General features: G+C 40.3%; 1 protein-coding gene across 1 annotated transcript; it reads left to right on the top strand.

Moving 5' to 3' along the window:
* The first annotated feature begins 535 nt into the window (after nt 1-535).
* Nucleotides 536-15,327, top strand: GKAP1 (G kinase anchoring protein 1). Its single transcript, XM_053408184.1, has 12 exons — nt 536-697; nt 3,362-3,628; nt 4,870-5,013; nt 5,578-5,655; nt 6,262-6,394; nt 7,221-7,243; nt 8,368-8,517; nt 11,053-11,154; nt 12,324-12,387; nt 12,655-12,725; nt 13,417-13,494; nt 15,017-15,327. The coding sequence occupies exons 2-12, from the start codon at nt 3,410-3,412 to the stop codon at nt 15,062-15,064; spliced, it is 1,110 nt and encodes a 369-aa protein (XP_053264159.1). The 5' UTR covers nt 536-697; nt 3,362-3,409; the 3' UTR covers nt 15,065-15,327.
* Nucleotides 15,328-16,202: the final 875 nt, after the last annotated feature.

Raw genomic sequence — 16,202 nt, forward strand, 5'->3', positions numbered from 1 at the left:
TTTCTTTCCGGAGAGCGCCACTAACTCTGATTTAAAAAAAATATGTAAAAGAGCATATATTAAAATGATAAAACCACAAGTGCGCAGTCAACGCCAATAGCAGAACGTCAACCACGTGTTTCCCCAAAAGAGCAGCGGAACAGACCCGTTTTGACCCCGGGGGACGGGACCTTCCCCCGCCCACGGAGCGCACTTAACTGCGGGGGGACGCAAAGAGAAAGCGGCGCCGGCGGCAGCGCACCTGAGACCCAGCAGAGACGGCGGGGCTTTGGGGGGGGGCGTCGCCCTCTCGCGCCCCCGCCCCGCCCGCGGCGACCACGTCAGACGTCACAAACCCGCTTTGTTGCGCATGCGCCCCCCGCCCCTTCTCCCCTCCCTCCGCGTCGCCCCCCCCCTCGAGCGAAGCGGCCCGAGACGTAAACAAACTCGGCGAGCGAGTCCGGCGCGGGAGCCTCTCCTTCCGCCTCCGCGCGACCTCCGCCCCTCACCCTTTGCCGAACCGCCGCCGCCGGTTTCCCTCAGCCCCTCCGCGTCCGCGGCCCCTCGCTCTCCGCACCCCTCGGGGCCGCCATCTCTCTCTCTCTCTCTCGCTCCCGCCGAGACGGGGCCTCGTCGAAGGGGGACCCGGAGCCTTGCCTGTCCCCTTCCAGCCCCTCAGAGGAGGCTGCTGCCCGGCTTCAGCAAGACGCCCTCCGCGGTGGGTGGCGCCCAAGGGTTTGCCTTTGGGGGTTCAATTATTATTATTATTAGGGGGTTCAATTATTATTATTATTATTATTATGGGGTTCAATTATTATTATTATTATTATTATTATTATTATTATTATTATTATTAGGGGGTTCTATTATTATTATTATTATTATTAGGGGGTTCTATTATTATTATTATTATTATTCGGGGGTTCTATTATTATTACTATTATTCGGGGGTTCTATTATTATTATTATTATTCGGGGGTTCTATTATTACTATTATTAGGGGGTTCTATTATTATTATTATTATTATTATTATTATTCAGGGGTTCTATTATTATTATTATTAGAGGGTTCTATTATTATTATTATTATTATTATTATTATTATTATTAGGGGGTTCAATTATTATTACTCAGGCTAGTTTTTAATGTGTGACATTTTTATGTATTTTTAATACCCATCGGAAGCTGCCCAGGGTGACTGGAGAAGCCCAGCCAGATGGGCGGGGTACAAATAATAAATTATATTATTAAAATTACGGTATTATTATTATTCAACTGGGGGCGGGGGCGGCATGCTACCCTCTGGGGAGACTTTCTGCTGAAACGAAAGAGCGGGGAGAGGGGCTAAAGGTGTAAGCTCACCCCACAATTTCTGATCATCACCTTAGCTTTCATTAATGCGCTTTTTTATTTTTACAGGGTCTTCTCCAAAAAGTAGGGGGAGGGGGGTTTACTGCTGGGCCTGTTAATCTTGGGGTCTCTCTCAGTCACCCCTTTCTCGAAGGCAGAACCCAGAACTGGGCGGGATATATGGCATTTCAGGAGCGCCATCCTTGACCCAGTGTCAACTTGTTTATGTGGGGCAGAATTAGAAAATGGGTCCCCAAACATGAGAACTTTAAAGCTTTAGCTGGGGTCGTGCCCCTGTTGATATGGGATAAAACGGCAGAAAGCTATTGGCATTGGCAAGTGTGTGAATGATCTTTTAAAATGACATGTTTTGTTGAGAATGTGCAGTTGTCTGAGCTTTGCAGGACTGTTCTTTAGGTATATACCGTATATATATATATATATATATATATATATATATATAAATATAAAAGTAATTTATAAGTAATAGTTTAACTGCATGTCTTGCCATGTTTACAGACACGTAAAGCATACGTATTCATTTTCATATATTTATCATTCATTTAATCCATTTTATAGAGCAGTGTCTGCTCATTACATTAATGGGACATTCCCAGGCTACTGCAAATAAGATTGCAACCTGTTTAGCATCACAGAAGGCAATTTCATCCGCTTTCTAAAATATTTTGTCAAAACTTTGATTCTCATAAGTACGTGCCTAAAAGCAGAAGATGGAAAGTCTGTTTTAAGAAGATCTCTGTACCTTTTGAAAAAACTTGCACCTTGTTCAGAAAACATCTACATGGAATATATTAGCGCTGTAGATTTTGATCCATAGTTTCTTGTTATTTGGGCCTTCTTGCATGTGGAAGAAGAGACACCCTTATATTGAATTCTTTAGAAAGCAGGGAAGATGCCTCATGCTTATTCCTCTTGATTAAAAGATCTGTTAGTTTGAACCTTGGAGCTTCCAACAGTGGTGCAGCAAGATCCACTATAAACATTTCATCTGATACTTTTTCACAGTTACACTTCCATGAAATTATATAGCTCTTTTTGTTCAAAACATGTTCCTTTGATGGGAACCATAGTTCCACAGACTCCTAAACTTAATCCTTAAGAGTACATGATACTTTCTTAGAAAATCCTTGTTAATCTTCTTCTGAAGACTGTGCTTGTGTGCCAGTGTTTTCAAAAAATCAATGAGCTTCCCTTTTGCAATCCTACATAGGAATAAAATGACAGCTACACTGTCAGTAATAGTTCCTATTGGTGACCTTTCTGTCATCTGAAGTGTTTAATAAGCACAAAGTTAAGAGAGTGAATAACAGTATTTATTTAGTTATCTATTTCCCAAAAAAACCCCTATAGTATTAAGTTAAATTTTTTTGCTTTATTTTTATCACCATTCTTTATATTTTGCACAGAAAGTAGGAGTATAAATTAGTCATCCAAGGCTGCTACAAGAAATTCAACAAAAGCTACCAATTAAAAATATCTGAAGAAGTGTGCATGCACACGAAAGCTTATACCCAGAACTAACTTAGTAGGTCTCTAAGGTGCTACTGGACAATTTTTTTAATTAATTTATTTCAATTAAAAATAGTTATTAAAGAAGTACTTTGGGGCTGCAATTCCTCATTCATTAAAAGTATTTCTGCTTTCTTGCAAAAATTATTACCCTGCCCCTTGAACAACTTATTCAGGATGTTGTCCAAAAAGGGGCCAGCTATTTCTGGGCCTATTAATCTTGGGCATGCTCTCAGTCACCACATTGATTAATGCACCTAGAGCTTAACGGGATATGGTATTTTTAGGTTACATAACTCTGCAAAATGGGGGGGGGGGACTTATCAAACCTGATTCAGAAAAATGTGGTAGTTTTGTTTGTGAGGTCTTTTGGTTACTATATAAAACTCTGTAATCCATTTTTTAAAAAGTGATTTAATGTACCAGTTCTTTTATAGTAAAATTGTGGATCTTTTTTCTTCCCCCACCCCACCCCATCCTTATATTGCTGTTACTTATCCAGGTAGCTTCTTGAAACAGCGGCTTGCTTCTAGACGCCTCCAAAGTTAAAATGGCCTCTGCAGTTATTAGTTCGGTTCCTACTACTGCATCACGGTTTGCTCTTTTGCAAGTTGATAGTGGCAGTGGATCCGATTCAGAATCTGGAAAAGGAAGAAACAGTCGAAATGGTGGAAAGTCCCAAGCTTCAGGCAGCAAGTCAACCACAAATGAAAAGAAAAAAGAAAAGAGAAGAAAAAAGAAGGAACAGCAGCAGAGTGAAGCCAATGAGGTGGTGTGACTGTTATGTTTCAATACTCAGTTGGGCCAGGTATCCACATACATGCAAAGGAAAAGTCAAAAAGTGAGGGATCAAGAATTAAGTATACTTGAGATGTGGTGAAGATTCCAGCAGGGGTTAGAAGTGGGAAGGTGTTTATGATCAGGTGAATCTTAAACACTTTTCTTTCAAAACTTACTTTCTTTCAAACGTTTATCTTTGGAAGGAGATGTTTCTGAAGAAATCTGCCCTAAGGTAGGGCAGATGTTCGAGTGCTTGTTTTCTTTAATGTAGGTGTCTAGGTTCATAGCATATATTGGTGCATATGGTTCAGATAGTTTAAAAAAAAATACTGTTTGTGGGTGACAATGCCTACATACAAATATTATTGAGTCGTATTAAGTGTTATTCAGTTTTCAAACAAATACTAAATTAGCAGTACTTCTAGAACATACTATGAATTATTTTGAACTTGGAAGACTTCCTCAATTTTGCTTCCTATCTTACTATATTGTAGCTACTCATGATATTTGTAATGCATCTGTTGCTGTGGAATTCATGTCAGGTTATATCAAATTGTGCTAGCAAAAGCACTTCAGGCAGGGCACCTGATTTTCACTGATTGCCCCTGAAGGTTATGGGACCATGTGGAACAGTGGGATATAGCACAGAGGGCTGGAATTGATGGGAAGGGTTTGTGGCAATGGGGCACCTCACTTTAACTTTACCTTTTGAGCTTTACATTAGGAGAAGCACTTCAGCTTACATAAAACCACCATTGGCCACAACCCACCATTATTGATATTTTAAAATACCATACTTTTATTCCTATTTTCAGAGAAAACTAGTCTCCCATAGTATCATATCATTCAATAATTCAGTATAGTTCTGGTGGTAGGCGCAATACATAAATGAAAAAGAGATACATTTGTGCTTACTACTTACAAGGGGAAAGGGAAAGGTGTGGGGGGGTCAGTTTGAGAATGCTGGAATGATGTGGTGAATTGTATATTTACACTTAGTTTGGGCCCAGCTGATCTTTCCTTGTTCCTCTGGCCATTTGTCCACAGGGAACCTAACGTGTGTTTATTGTTCTAGCCAGTTTAGACCACCAACATTATGTGAGGGTTTCTTCTTAATCAAATCACCAGAATAATGTAAGGCACTTCAGAGCAAACCTACACTGAGGTTTCAGCTTGTCACAGTGTTTTATACTTTATAAAATTATTCATTCATGTTCCTTGTTTTTATAGCTCAGAAATCTCGCTTTTAAGAAAATCCCTCAGAAAAGTTCCCATGGAGCTTCTTTGTCTCAGCACGAGCAAGCATTAAGTAATTCAGCAAGGAAAGATTCTCAGGAAGAGAACTGGCAAGAGTGGAGACAAAGAGATGAACAGGTAATTCATCAAATATGTTATTTTAAAGTTTTAAGTGTTTGTGATTATTCATTTTAACTGCTGCACCTGCTTTGTATGCATTAGCATTGGCAGGCATTTGGGTCAGGTTTGAAAGAAAGCTCTATTAAACACAATAGGACTTAATTCTGCATAAACGTGCAAATGATCAGGCTATAACTTTCAGCAATCATGAGCGTGTGTTCTGAGAAAAAAGTTACATTTAGTTCATTGAGATTTATTCTCTAGTCAAGGTGCCAAATAATATCATTTGCTAGCCACCCCTTCACCCTTTGGTTCCTGGTAGGTTACAACAATTAAAACACAATGCTAAAAGCTGTTTAAAACAACCAACAATCAAATAAGGTGGATCCTAAAAATATACATCTCTAGCGTCAAAAGAGGTGTGTCCTCAGCAATTTCCCGAAGCTATATAATGAAGATGCTAGATGTACCTCTTTTGGGGAGGGAGTGACTGATAAGTAACTGACATATGATACTAAGAGGGTGGTGTATGTTTGAATAAAACCCTGCCACATGGTACACTTTTTCATCTTGTTTCTTCAGTTGACTTCTGAAATGTTTGAAGCCGATCTTGAAAAAGCTTTACTTCTCAGCAAACTGGAATATGAAGAACACAAAAAGGTATTCCCTTCTCTAAGTATGATTAAAACACAAATACAGTGGTACCTCTGGTTGCGGACAGGATCTGTTCCGGAGCTCCAGTCAGATCCTGAGGTTTCCGCAACTGGAGGGACCACTTCTGTGCATGTACGCATGGTGGTAGACCGCTTTTGCGCAGGCGCGTGCAGCGAAACCCCAGAAAATACTTCTGGGTTTGCTGCGTTCGCATCCTGAAGGATACGCAACCGTAGGTGTGCGTATCCAGAAGTACCACTGTATTAACAGTGCACTTTTTTGAGCCTATGTACAGTTGTAGTTTCTTTGCTAGATTCAGTTGAGTTAATAGCAGATCAAGAAAATATTGCCTATGGTAATAGTAGTGGTGAAAACAGAATTATTTCTTATGTAGTTTTGTGTACCATGCTGGATGTGTGGTTTACTTGTTTAGAGAGCCAGTTGCATAGACACAGGTTCAAAATACTAAGCAAGAGTCTAAAATACTTTATATTGTTTCAAAATATTTCTTTGTGTAACTTGTTTTCCCTTTGGCAGTGTTTAACCATAATGTCCTATGATTTAGCCTCTCAAATTAAAGACAGATGTATAAGGTGTTTTTTTTCTTTACAGGAATATGAAACTGTTGAAAGTGCTTCTCCTCCATCAAAAGCTGTACACAAGAAAGAGAAAAGAAAAAATCAGCAGGGAAAAGACAAACCTCTCACTGTGTCTTTAAAAGATTTCCAGTCTGATACTAACATTGGTAAGTTTTTAGTGCTAAATGTTTCGTAGAATCATTAGGTCTGTTAAAGAGTCACAAGATGTAGACACCTGTCAGGTTAGGAATTTAGATTCAGGATTCAGACTTCACTTCCATCGCCAACAGTATGAGTGGGGGGACTTTTGCCAATTCCCCCTTTGTACCCTCAAATATGTTCCAGAGTATTGGGGGAATAATTGAAACAATCTGAGAAGTGTTTGTGTCCTGGGAGTAGGTGGAGAATTGGCAAAATATGCTTCTTCCCCTTTGATTAGTGAGATCTCTCTGCTTAATCAGAAGTCTCCCATGGACAGAATGCCTGTAGAAAGACCTAAAGTCTTAATGAAACTTTGCACTGCTTTGATATTTTATGTTTAAATACTGCTGAGAGAAGGATATAGTAGAATTAGCATAGCTGGACTCTCTCGTTCTATTCCCCATAAAAGGTGGTCCAGCAGGACAGCTAAAGCAGTTTTAGTTTTAACACCAAAAACTACTTTGAAGGATCTCTAAATTGATTTCATCCCGGAAAACCAGAGGCCATTTTGCAAATCACACACTTCATCACACTTTGTGGCAAATTTGATACTGAGTTGCAGTAGTTTAGTTTCAGGTGGGTCAAGTGGTGCTTTGTTACTAGATTTATAAATCTGGCAAAACAGAATACAAGGAATTTAAAGTACAAATGAAAATGTTAGCTTAGACTTAGAGAATCTTATTTTATAATTTAGCAGAGTATGACACTGAAATATTCCTGGATAATAAGTTTTAGGGTTTTCATCCACAAATTAAATTTAATCTGTAATTTACATTTTTCATGTTGTTTCAGATCACCTTCCCAAAAAGCAGGAGGTAAGTACCTGATCAAACAAAAATAATGCTTGAAGTATCGAATGAGTGAATTCTTTAAATGGCACCGTTAATTTTTCCACTTTCTTGGCAAGCATTAGGGCATGCTCTGTTCTAAATAAGTCACATGAAAATATTGTTTGTGGTTCTGTTGGGGAGACTTAAGTGAACAGCAGGAATCTAGATATTGTGAAAAAAATGTATATGAAAGATTGTGCTATTAAATTAACATTTCAGCACAAGTTTTTTAAAGATTTCTCAGTGAATAATTTCTGTGGCTGCACCAAATTTTTTGCACTATATATTTTTAACAAGGAAAGTGGGCTCTTGAAAGTTCAAAATGGTCCCTTGAGAAACCTAATCAGTTCTTATTAGCTGTCTCTCTTGTACCTGTTCACAGCCTGATCTTTGGTTGTTTAGTTGCTATAATTTTTTGTTTCTAGCTTCTCTTTTGGCTTTTTTCTGAATGACTATGTGATCTCAGCTAATCATGGTCCAGGTAGTGAATGTGATGACATCATAGTACGCAGCAGTCGGTCTAAGTGTACTACATGATGACATCACTTTGGGCAAATTAAGCCTTGGCTTTACCCTCAAACTGAATGATGCAACACTTTCTTGCTGTGCTGGGAAGGCAAAGAATGAAAGCATTGTAGCAAGAGAATGGTTACAGTGGTACCTTGCAAGACGAATGCCTCGTAAGACAAAAAACTTGCTAGACGAAAGGGTTTTTTGTTTTTTGAGCTGCTTCGCAAGACGATTTTCTCGCAAGACGACAAAACTCGCGGAACGAATTAATTTCGTCTTGCGAGGCACCACTGTACTTGGTTGTTTCTGAAAGACATGAATGTATTCCATGTCTTGCTGCATTACAAGGCCAGCAAATTTAGAATGTGATTAAAATAGTATCTAAGCATTATTAAAATAATGCTAAGTTTTTCCCTGATGCAATTACCAAGACCTATTGTAAGGATGAAGGGCATTTAGAAAAAAATGTATTATTGTAAATTGCTTTAAAGCTGAAATTTCATATTTAGATTGGGATTTCATATATAAGCCTTAGAGTAATTACTTATTGTTAAGTTGCTGAATTGTTTTACTAGAGATTAATTATAGTTTCTTGGCAGGAATTGAGCTCTTCACATACTGTCTTGCATGATGGTGAATTCTTCAATAGACTGGAAGACGATGTGCACAAAATAATTACTAGGGAGAAAAGAAGAGAGCATATCACAGATAATGGAATGGATAACAGTACATCACGTGATCCCACACATGTATGTTAAATGTGTTAAATTCCTGAAAGTATACTATACTGATTATAATAAAGGTAAAGGTAAAGGTACCCCTGCCTGTACGGGCCAGTCTTGACAGACTCTAGGGTTGTGCACCCATCTCACTCAAGAGGCCGGGGGCCAGCGCTGTCCGGAGACACTTCCGGGTCACGTGGCCAGTGTGACATCGCTGCTCTGGCGAGCCAGAGCCACACACGGAAACGCCGTTTACCTTCCCGCTAGTAAGCGGTCCCTATTTATCTACTTGCACCCAGAGGTGCTTTCGAACTGCTAGGTTGGCAGGCGCTGGGACCGAACGACAGGAGCGCACCCCGCCGCGGGGATTCGAACCGCCGACCTTTCGATCGGCAAGCCCTAGGCACTGAGGCTTTAACCCACAGCGCCACCCGCGTCCCACTGATTATAATAGAGGAGGTGAAATTGAGTAGCTGCTTAAAAGTGCATATAGGTATGAAAAGGCCACTAAATTTCCTCCTCTGAGAAATATCTGACAAGGAAACTGTAAGAACGGGTGCCTTAGTTTCTCTGTTTTACTCTTCCATTTTTCATTTTGTGTAGTGCCTTTGGATTGTAAGCCTCTGGCACAGATTGCCTTGTTTTTACTTTTTTATTCATCTTTTTGGCTGAAGAGTCGAGTAAAAGTGGTTTAAATAATGTGTGCCACAGGGATTGGTGTGTTTGTTCACCTGCCCTAGGAGTGGAGAACCCATGGCTCACCAGATGTTGCTGAGCTACAGCTCCCATCATCCCTGGCCATTCACTGCCCATGCTTTCCAGGACTGATAATAGAAGCATGAAATTGTAGAGTTGGAAGGGACCCTGAAGGCCATCTAGCCCAATCCCCTGGAATACAAGAATCTCAACTAAAGCATCCATGACAATGGCCATCCAACCTCTGTTTAAAAACCTCCCTTTCACAGTAGTCCATTCCACTGTTGAACAGCTCTTAACATCAAAGTTCTTCCTAATATTTAGTTGGACTCTCCTTTCCTGTAACTTGAAGCCATTGGTTCAGGTCCTACTCTCTGGAGCAGGAGAAAAGAAGCTTGCTCCATCCTCCACGGGACAGCCCTTTAGAGATTTGAAGATGGCTATCTCCTCACTAGGCTAAACATACCCAACTTCCTCAGCCGTTCTTTATAAGGCTTGGTTTCCAGACCATTGATCATTTTGGTCACTCTCCTCTGCGCACATTCCAGCTTGTCAATACCCTTCTTAAACTGTGGCACTAAGAACTAGACACACTATTCCAGGTGTGGTCTGACCAAGGCAAAATAGAGTGGTATTATTACTTCCCTTGATCTGGACACTTCTTCTGTTGATGCAGCCTAGAATAGCATTAGCTTTTCTCGCTGCTGCATCACACTGTTGATTCATGTTAAGCTTGTGATCTGCTAAGACCCTTAAATCCTTTTCACATGTATTACTGGCAAGCCAGGTGTCTCCTGTGCAACTGGTTATTCCTGTCTAAGTACAATACATTTGTCCCTATTGAAATTGATTTTGTTAGTTTGGGCCCAGTTCTCCAATCCGTTAATGTCATCTTGAATCCTGATTCTGTCTTCTGTAGCATTGGTTATCCCTGCCAGTTTGGTGTCATCTGCAGATTTGATGAACATCCCCTCAATTCCTACGGCACCCCACTTGTCTTTTCTCCCCCAGGATGACAAGGAACCTTTAATGAGTACCCTTTCAGTCAGTCAACCAGCTACAAATCCACTTCACATTTACCTCATCCAGCCCACGTTTTACCAGTTTCTGCACAAGAATATCATGGGGGACGTTATCAAAAGTGTTACTGAAATCAAGATATACTACATCCACAGCATCCCCCTGATCCGCTAAGCTTGTACAATAACTTGGTTAAAAAAGGAAATTGGATTTCAACAGGCATTACTTGTTTTGAGAAACCCAGGCTAGGTCTTAGTAATCACAGCATCTTTTTCTAAGTATCCCTAGACTATCTGTTTCATTATATGTTCTAGGACCTTTTCTGACACCAGCATCAAGCGGTTCAGTAGTTGCATGGGTCTTCTTTCCCCCCGTTTTCAAGATGGGGACAAGATGTGCCTGCCTTCAGACTGCAAGGACCTCACCTGGGAGTTGTAGTTGGTAACATGTGTAGAACCATAGGTTCCCTATACCTGCCCTACCTGAACTCTGGACAGGTCGCCTTTTAAAGCTGCTCTGAATTTCAGGGGCAGCTTACCCTCTGGGTAATGATTGAAATTTCTTTGTAGTGAAATAATTTTTGACCAACTGTAATAGCTTCTTGAATGAGGAAACATTTTGGACTAACAATCAGTGTTATATGCCAGTTTCCATAGAATATGTGACCATACAGTAAGTTCCATTCTATTTTTGAAATACGAAAAGTTTAAATTGCTAACATTTTAAAGCATACCTATGTTCATTTGTTACTTTTGAAAATATTTTGAATGATAGTTTACATCTCCTCAACCTTGTTAAGGGTGTAAAATTCATTTTACGTTATATCTCTCTTTTTAAAATCTGGAGGATTTTGTATTGAAAGACGGAAGAATAGAGAGACTAAAGCTGGAACTTGAGAGGAAAGATGCAGAAATCCAGCAATTAAAGAGTGTAATCACTCAATGGGAGGTATGTAATGGGTTTCTTCATGCAGCATTTAATTTAAACAAATGTTTAGATTGAAAATATTTATTGTATTAGCACTGCTTTTCAAAATAAAAATTACATTTAATCTATATTAGGAGGAGAGGTTGGCATCTAGATAAGGTTATTATTTCAGAAGTTTTACTTAGTAAAATAGGCTTATCATTTAAAGGCTTTCAGTCCTCCATCCCCAGCCTCAGAAAGTCCACGTGATGACATAGTAATTGTAAATCAACCTTTTTCTTACTGTTTTCTTTCATAGATATTCTTTATTCTACCAGTTAATGCTGCTGTAAGGAGAAAACTGTCAACCATATGAGAGAGTTGGACATGTTGCATTAAAAGTCCATATTTATAAATAATTAACTACTTGTCAACAGTTTGTTAATGTTCAGAAGAACTTGGCTCAGTGGGGGGGGGGGGGAGAATAACCACAGACTTGTTATGTGTTTACTAGAATCATAGAGTTGAAAGGGACCAAAGGGTCATCTAGTCCAACCCCCTGCAATGCAGGAATATCAGCTAAAGCATCCATTGACAGATGGCCATCCACCCTCTACTTAAAAACCTCCAAGGAAGGAGAGTCCACCATCTCTGGAGGGAGTCTGTTCCACTGTTGAACAACTCTTACTGGTCAGAAAGTTTTTCAGAATGTTTAGTCGGCATCTCCTTTCTTGTAACTTATTAGATATTTTTGTTGCATTTATGAATGTTGCCAAGAGTAATTATTTTTAGCACATTACCCACCTCAGCTGTTTAATTGTCAGTAGGGATCAAGGAAGATTAATTGATCTTTGAAGGCAACAGTCAACCTTATATAAATGGGGCAATTTTGTGAATTTCCAGCTCAAAAATATATTTCTCTTTCTCTCTGCCATCCTCTCCTCTGATTCTTGAAGCTCACCCACACATACACTTTTATCAGAAATGGAATTTGGGGAATCTTGAGTGTACTTGTGTTATTATATTTTCCTTTTGTCCCATTGATTAGAGATTGATTTTGAAATGTTAGGGCACCAATTCTAAATACACTGACTGGGCAGTAAGTTTCAGTGAGCATAGACATGGATAAGATTGCACTGTACAACTAATATGCTAATGTCCATATTGTTTAAATATGCCGTTTGCATTAATTGAACTTTTAAAACGTTTAGGCAAAGTATAAGGAAGTGAAAGCACGAAATGCACAGCTGTTGAAAATGCTGCAGGAAGGAGAGAGTAAGTACTGCTTTGTTTGTTAAATATTAAAATTCTTTTAAAAACCTATGTTCCTTAAATCTATCTGCAAATTGTTTGGACAGTGCTAAGACAAATAGGCTTGTTCAGTTTTTATTTCATAGCAGCCCGATGCAATCTGTGACCCTGCATGGCTGAATGCAGCCCATCAGCCATGTTTCGTGGTGCTTGAAAAATGTGCCTCTAACTATTCTCAACATCTTTAAAAATAGCAAGTCTAATCTTTTTTGTTTGGTTTTAAAACTTTAGTGAAAGATAAAGCCGAAATACTGCTTCAGGTCGATGAATCTCAGAGTATTAAGAATGAGCTGACTTTACAGGTAAACATTTCTGCAATATATTTTAAAAAGCATATCAAAATATCAAAATCAAAATATCAGAACAACTGGGTTGGAAGAACTGTGAGTAGTGTTATGTTCATGGAACAGGACCTTCCCACTGCACCCAGCTTAGATGGATTAATTTCAGTGAGTAAAAATTAGTAAGATGCAATTCTAGCTTTCTCTTTGCAACAGCAACTTTACTGAGAGCCAGTGTGGTGTAGTGGTTAAGAGCGGTGGACTCGTAATCTGGTGAACCGGGTTTGCGTCTCCGCTCCTCCACATGCAGCTGCTGAGTGACCTTGGGCTAGTCACACTTCTTTGAAGTCTCTCAGCCTCACTCACCTCACAGAGTGTTTGTTTTGGGGGAGGAAGGGAAAGGAGAATGTTAGCCGCTTTGAGACTCCTTAGGGTAGTGATAAGGCGGGATATGAAATCCAAACTCCTCTTCTTCTTCTTATATAGTTTCCAGTAATTCTCAAAATATTGCAAACTTGCTGCCAGAAATGGTACATGTTGCCACATTATTTCCAGGAAAAGTTATCAGGCAAGAATTTTGAAACTCAGCTAATAGGTAAAATAGCCCCTTTTCATTAGTGCTGTCATAGGCATGTAACTTTATTATCTTCAAAATGTCACTCTGTTAAGAGACAAGACAGTAGTTGTTGAGCTTTTGTTTTGTTTTTTTAAGGTTACCAGCCTTCATGCTGCTCTGGAACAAGAACGATCTAAAGTGAAGTTACTGCAAGCAGAGCTAACAAAATATCAGGTAACGTTACTAGCTACTTCATAAATAAACAGAAACTCACAGGAGAAACTTTTATTATACCCATCCCACCACTGCAGCTGCCTGTACTCCTAAAAAGCCTCTCCAGGAAGGTTGGAGGTCTTGAACAGTGTCAGAGAGGCAATGGGAGCTGCTAGAGGAAGGGGGACAAGAAACTTTTCCTTCAGTGAACTTACTTAGGATCCAAGCCTGTTTGTTTATGTTTACATACCAAGTTTTTGTCCGTTTGCTCTAAAAAGGAGCTTTTAAAGCAGACTTTACAAATATTTCCTCTGGATCCACTGTATTCAGTGAATCTCCTTTTCTGTCTTGTCGCTTAGTGATCTGCACAATTCCCCCATCACCATAATTATTACCTGTTATCTCTAATTGACAGTTTATACACACACACAGACACACACACACAGAGAGATGATACCTATAGATACATATATATAGATACACACACAAAATTACCATATTGGCCCAAATGTAAGATGCACCCGCAAATAAGCCACACCTTTAAAATTCAAGGCTTATTTGCGGGTGCGGCCTGCCTGCCGGCACTACTGCCCTGAATGGGGGGCGGCCGGCGCCCCATTCCCCAAGCCGGCGCTTGGTTTTGAGCGCACTGCTCACCTACCTCCCAACACAAACCGCCTCCCAGCACTACCTCCCCAAGCCGGTGCCGGGGGAGGCTTGGGAGCAGTGGGCAGGCTGCGTGTCGTTGCCCCATGCTCCCGGGGAGGAGGGGCCGCACTGCTTTGCCGGTGGCCTCCACCCTTCCCCCTTCCTTACGGTGCCTCGGGGGAGGCTTGGGCGATGCGGTTGGGACGGGCGCTGCTGTCCCACACCCCCGATGGCCCTTGTGGGCAGCTGTTTCAGCAGCGATACCGTAAGGTTGCGAATATAAGCCACACTTTAACTTTTCACAATCGGAATTTGGAAAAAAAAAGTGTGGCTTATATTCGGGCCAATGCAGTATCTATCCTATGTGAGGGAGGCATCCAGACAGACATGGGTCACTTCCACCCAGAACAGGCAGGGTCACATAATACAGCTATGAAGACCCGGGCAGGCAGTTCTTAATTCTCCTCTCACACACATTCCTTTGTTTGTGTATATATTGTACTTCAGTGTGCAATAAACAGCAACTTGAGGATACTATTAAGTCTCCTCCCTAGTATTACGCTCAGGATCCACAAGCGTATTCACTTGTTTCAGCAACAATGAGCATCCGTCTAAAGAAAGTGCTGCTTGTAGGTGATGAATCACACCTTGAGAAGGGAAAGGACAAGTGATTTCTATTCCTCCTGGAAAAAAATAACCTGTGAAAAAGGAGAGAATCCACCCATTCTTTCAGGAGTGTTTCTCTCCCTTCCCAGAGGGCTCTTGTGGGAAGTGGCAGTATTGAAGAGGCACAGCTAGTGCTTTCTGCAAAAGCCCTGTTTTTGGGGGAAATTTAGCATTTTTTTGTTGATACTTAGGTTTTCATAACACAAGCTTTTTTCCTTCTCTGTTATAGGCTGGAAGAAAAGGGAAAAGAAATTCAGAGTCTGATCAGTGCAGGTGATCACATTTGTACCAAAACCAGAGCAAAAAATAAATTTGATCTTCAGGGGTTTTGCAGAAATGTATTTGTACTACTGCTTAACTATGCAGTTTTCTGGGTTTGGGAGTGAAGTTTAATTGACTAATGTTCTGAATATTCAATCTATTGCACTTCTAGTATACAGAAGAGAAGCTGGAAACTAATGTTACAGTGATGCTCAAACCTTGTTTGTCCTAATGCTACACCTAGTTTTTCATCACTCAATAAAGTTTTTGTCATTTTTATGACCCTGGTGTGTTTAATGTTTTTAGCCTTATTGAAATTGTTGGCCCATACTGCATTTTTATGCCATTTCCATCCTTTGTACCTTCTGCTTTTTCACACATCCACTCAATGATGGGTGCTTGACTTGTTTAAACTAGTACTGAAGAGGGCATAATAAAAAAGGGCAAAGCAGTGGTTCTGGACAAGGCCTTCTGAGGGTAACATCAGACCACAGGGTCTGCAACAAGAACTCCTGCCAACACTGTTTTGAAGGGTTCAGTGATTATGTAATGAACTTTAAATGATTAATGCTGTCACTTCACCTTTAGTCCTATATATAAACAAAATTCCTTAAGCTAGGGTTGTCATGTGCATTTATTTGCTTTGTGTTCCCTTTTTTGCTCTTCAAGGTATGGCAACCCCACGTGGTACGCTTCTTTCCAAAAAGAAATAAAACCTTTTTCCCTTACTCTAGTCCTGCCACATAGAAAATGTCCTAGATTTTTTTTTTTTTGGTGCAAAAAGATTATCTTAAATAAACTTTTATAAATCTCATGGTTTAACAGGTTTATAATTCTACAACATGGCTTACAAACTGTTGGGATACTGCCAGGGAGATAAAATCCATCTGAGCCCCCAAGCTCGGTGCCAGACGATCCATCGACCTCCCTTAGTCATGCAGTATCTAGCAATTATAGCGACACGAAGCCTCAAGAAAAGATAGCCACATTCTTGGACTTGTGCACACTCTATCAGCAGGAGAAAAACGACCAATGGTGAACAGTGGTTCTTCCAGTTCATTGTCAGACTCATCAGATGGTCTGACTGAGGCCTTTGCGCTCTTGTAGTCTGCTGTGTCATCACTGTCACTGACAGCAGCAGCAGCGCCGCCCAC

The sequence above is a fragment of the Podarcis raffonei genome, chromosome 11 (assembly GCF_027172205.1).
Source record: "Podarcis raffonei isolate rPodRaf1 chromosome 11, rPodRaf1.pri, whole genome shotgun sequence".
Lineage (NCBI taxonomy): Eukaryota > Metazoa > Chordata > Lepidosauria > Squamata > Lacertidae > Podarcis > Podarcis raffonei.

Bases quoted from the DNA above. Each gene is read 5' to 3' on its own strand.
- GKAP1 (XM_053408184.1), top strand. From the start codon at position 3,410: ATGGCCTCTGCAGTTATTAGTTCGGTTCCTACTACTGCATCACGGTTT. The intron at 5,656-6,261 runs GTATTCCCTTCT...TTTTCTTTACAG, and splicing joins AATATGAAGAACACAAAAAG to GAATATGAAACTGTTGAAAG. The intron at 13,495-15,016 runs GTAACGTTACTA...TCTCTGTTATAG, and splicing joins CAGAGCTAACAAAATATCAG to GCTGGAAGAAAAGGGAAAAG.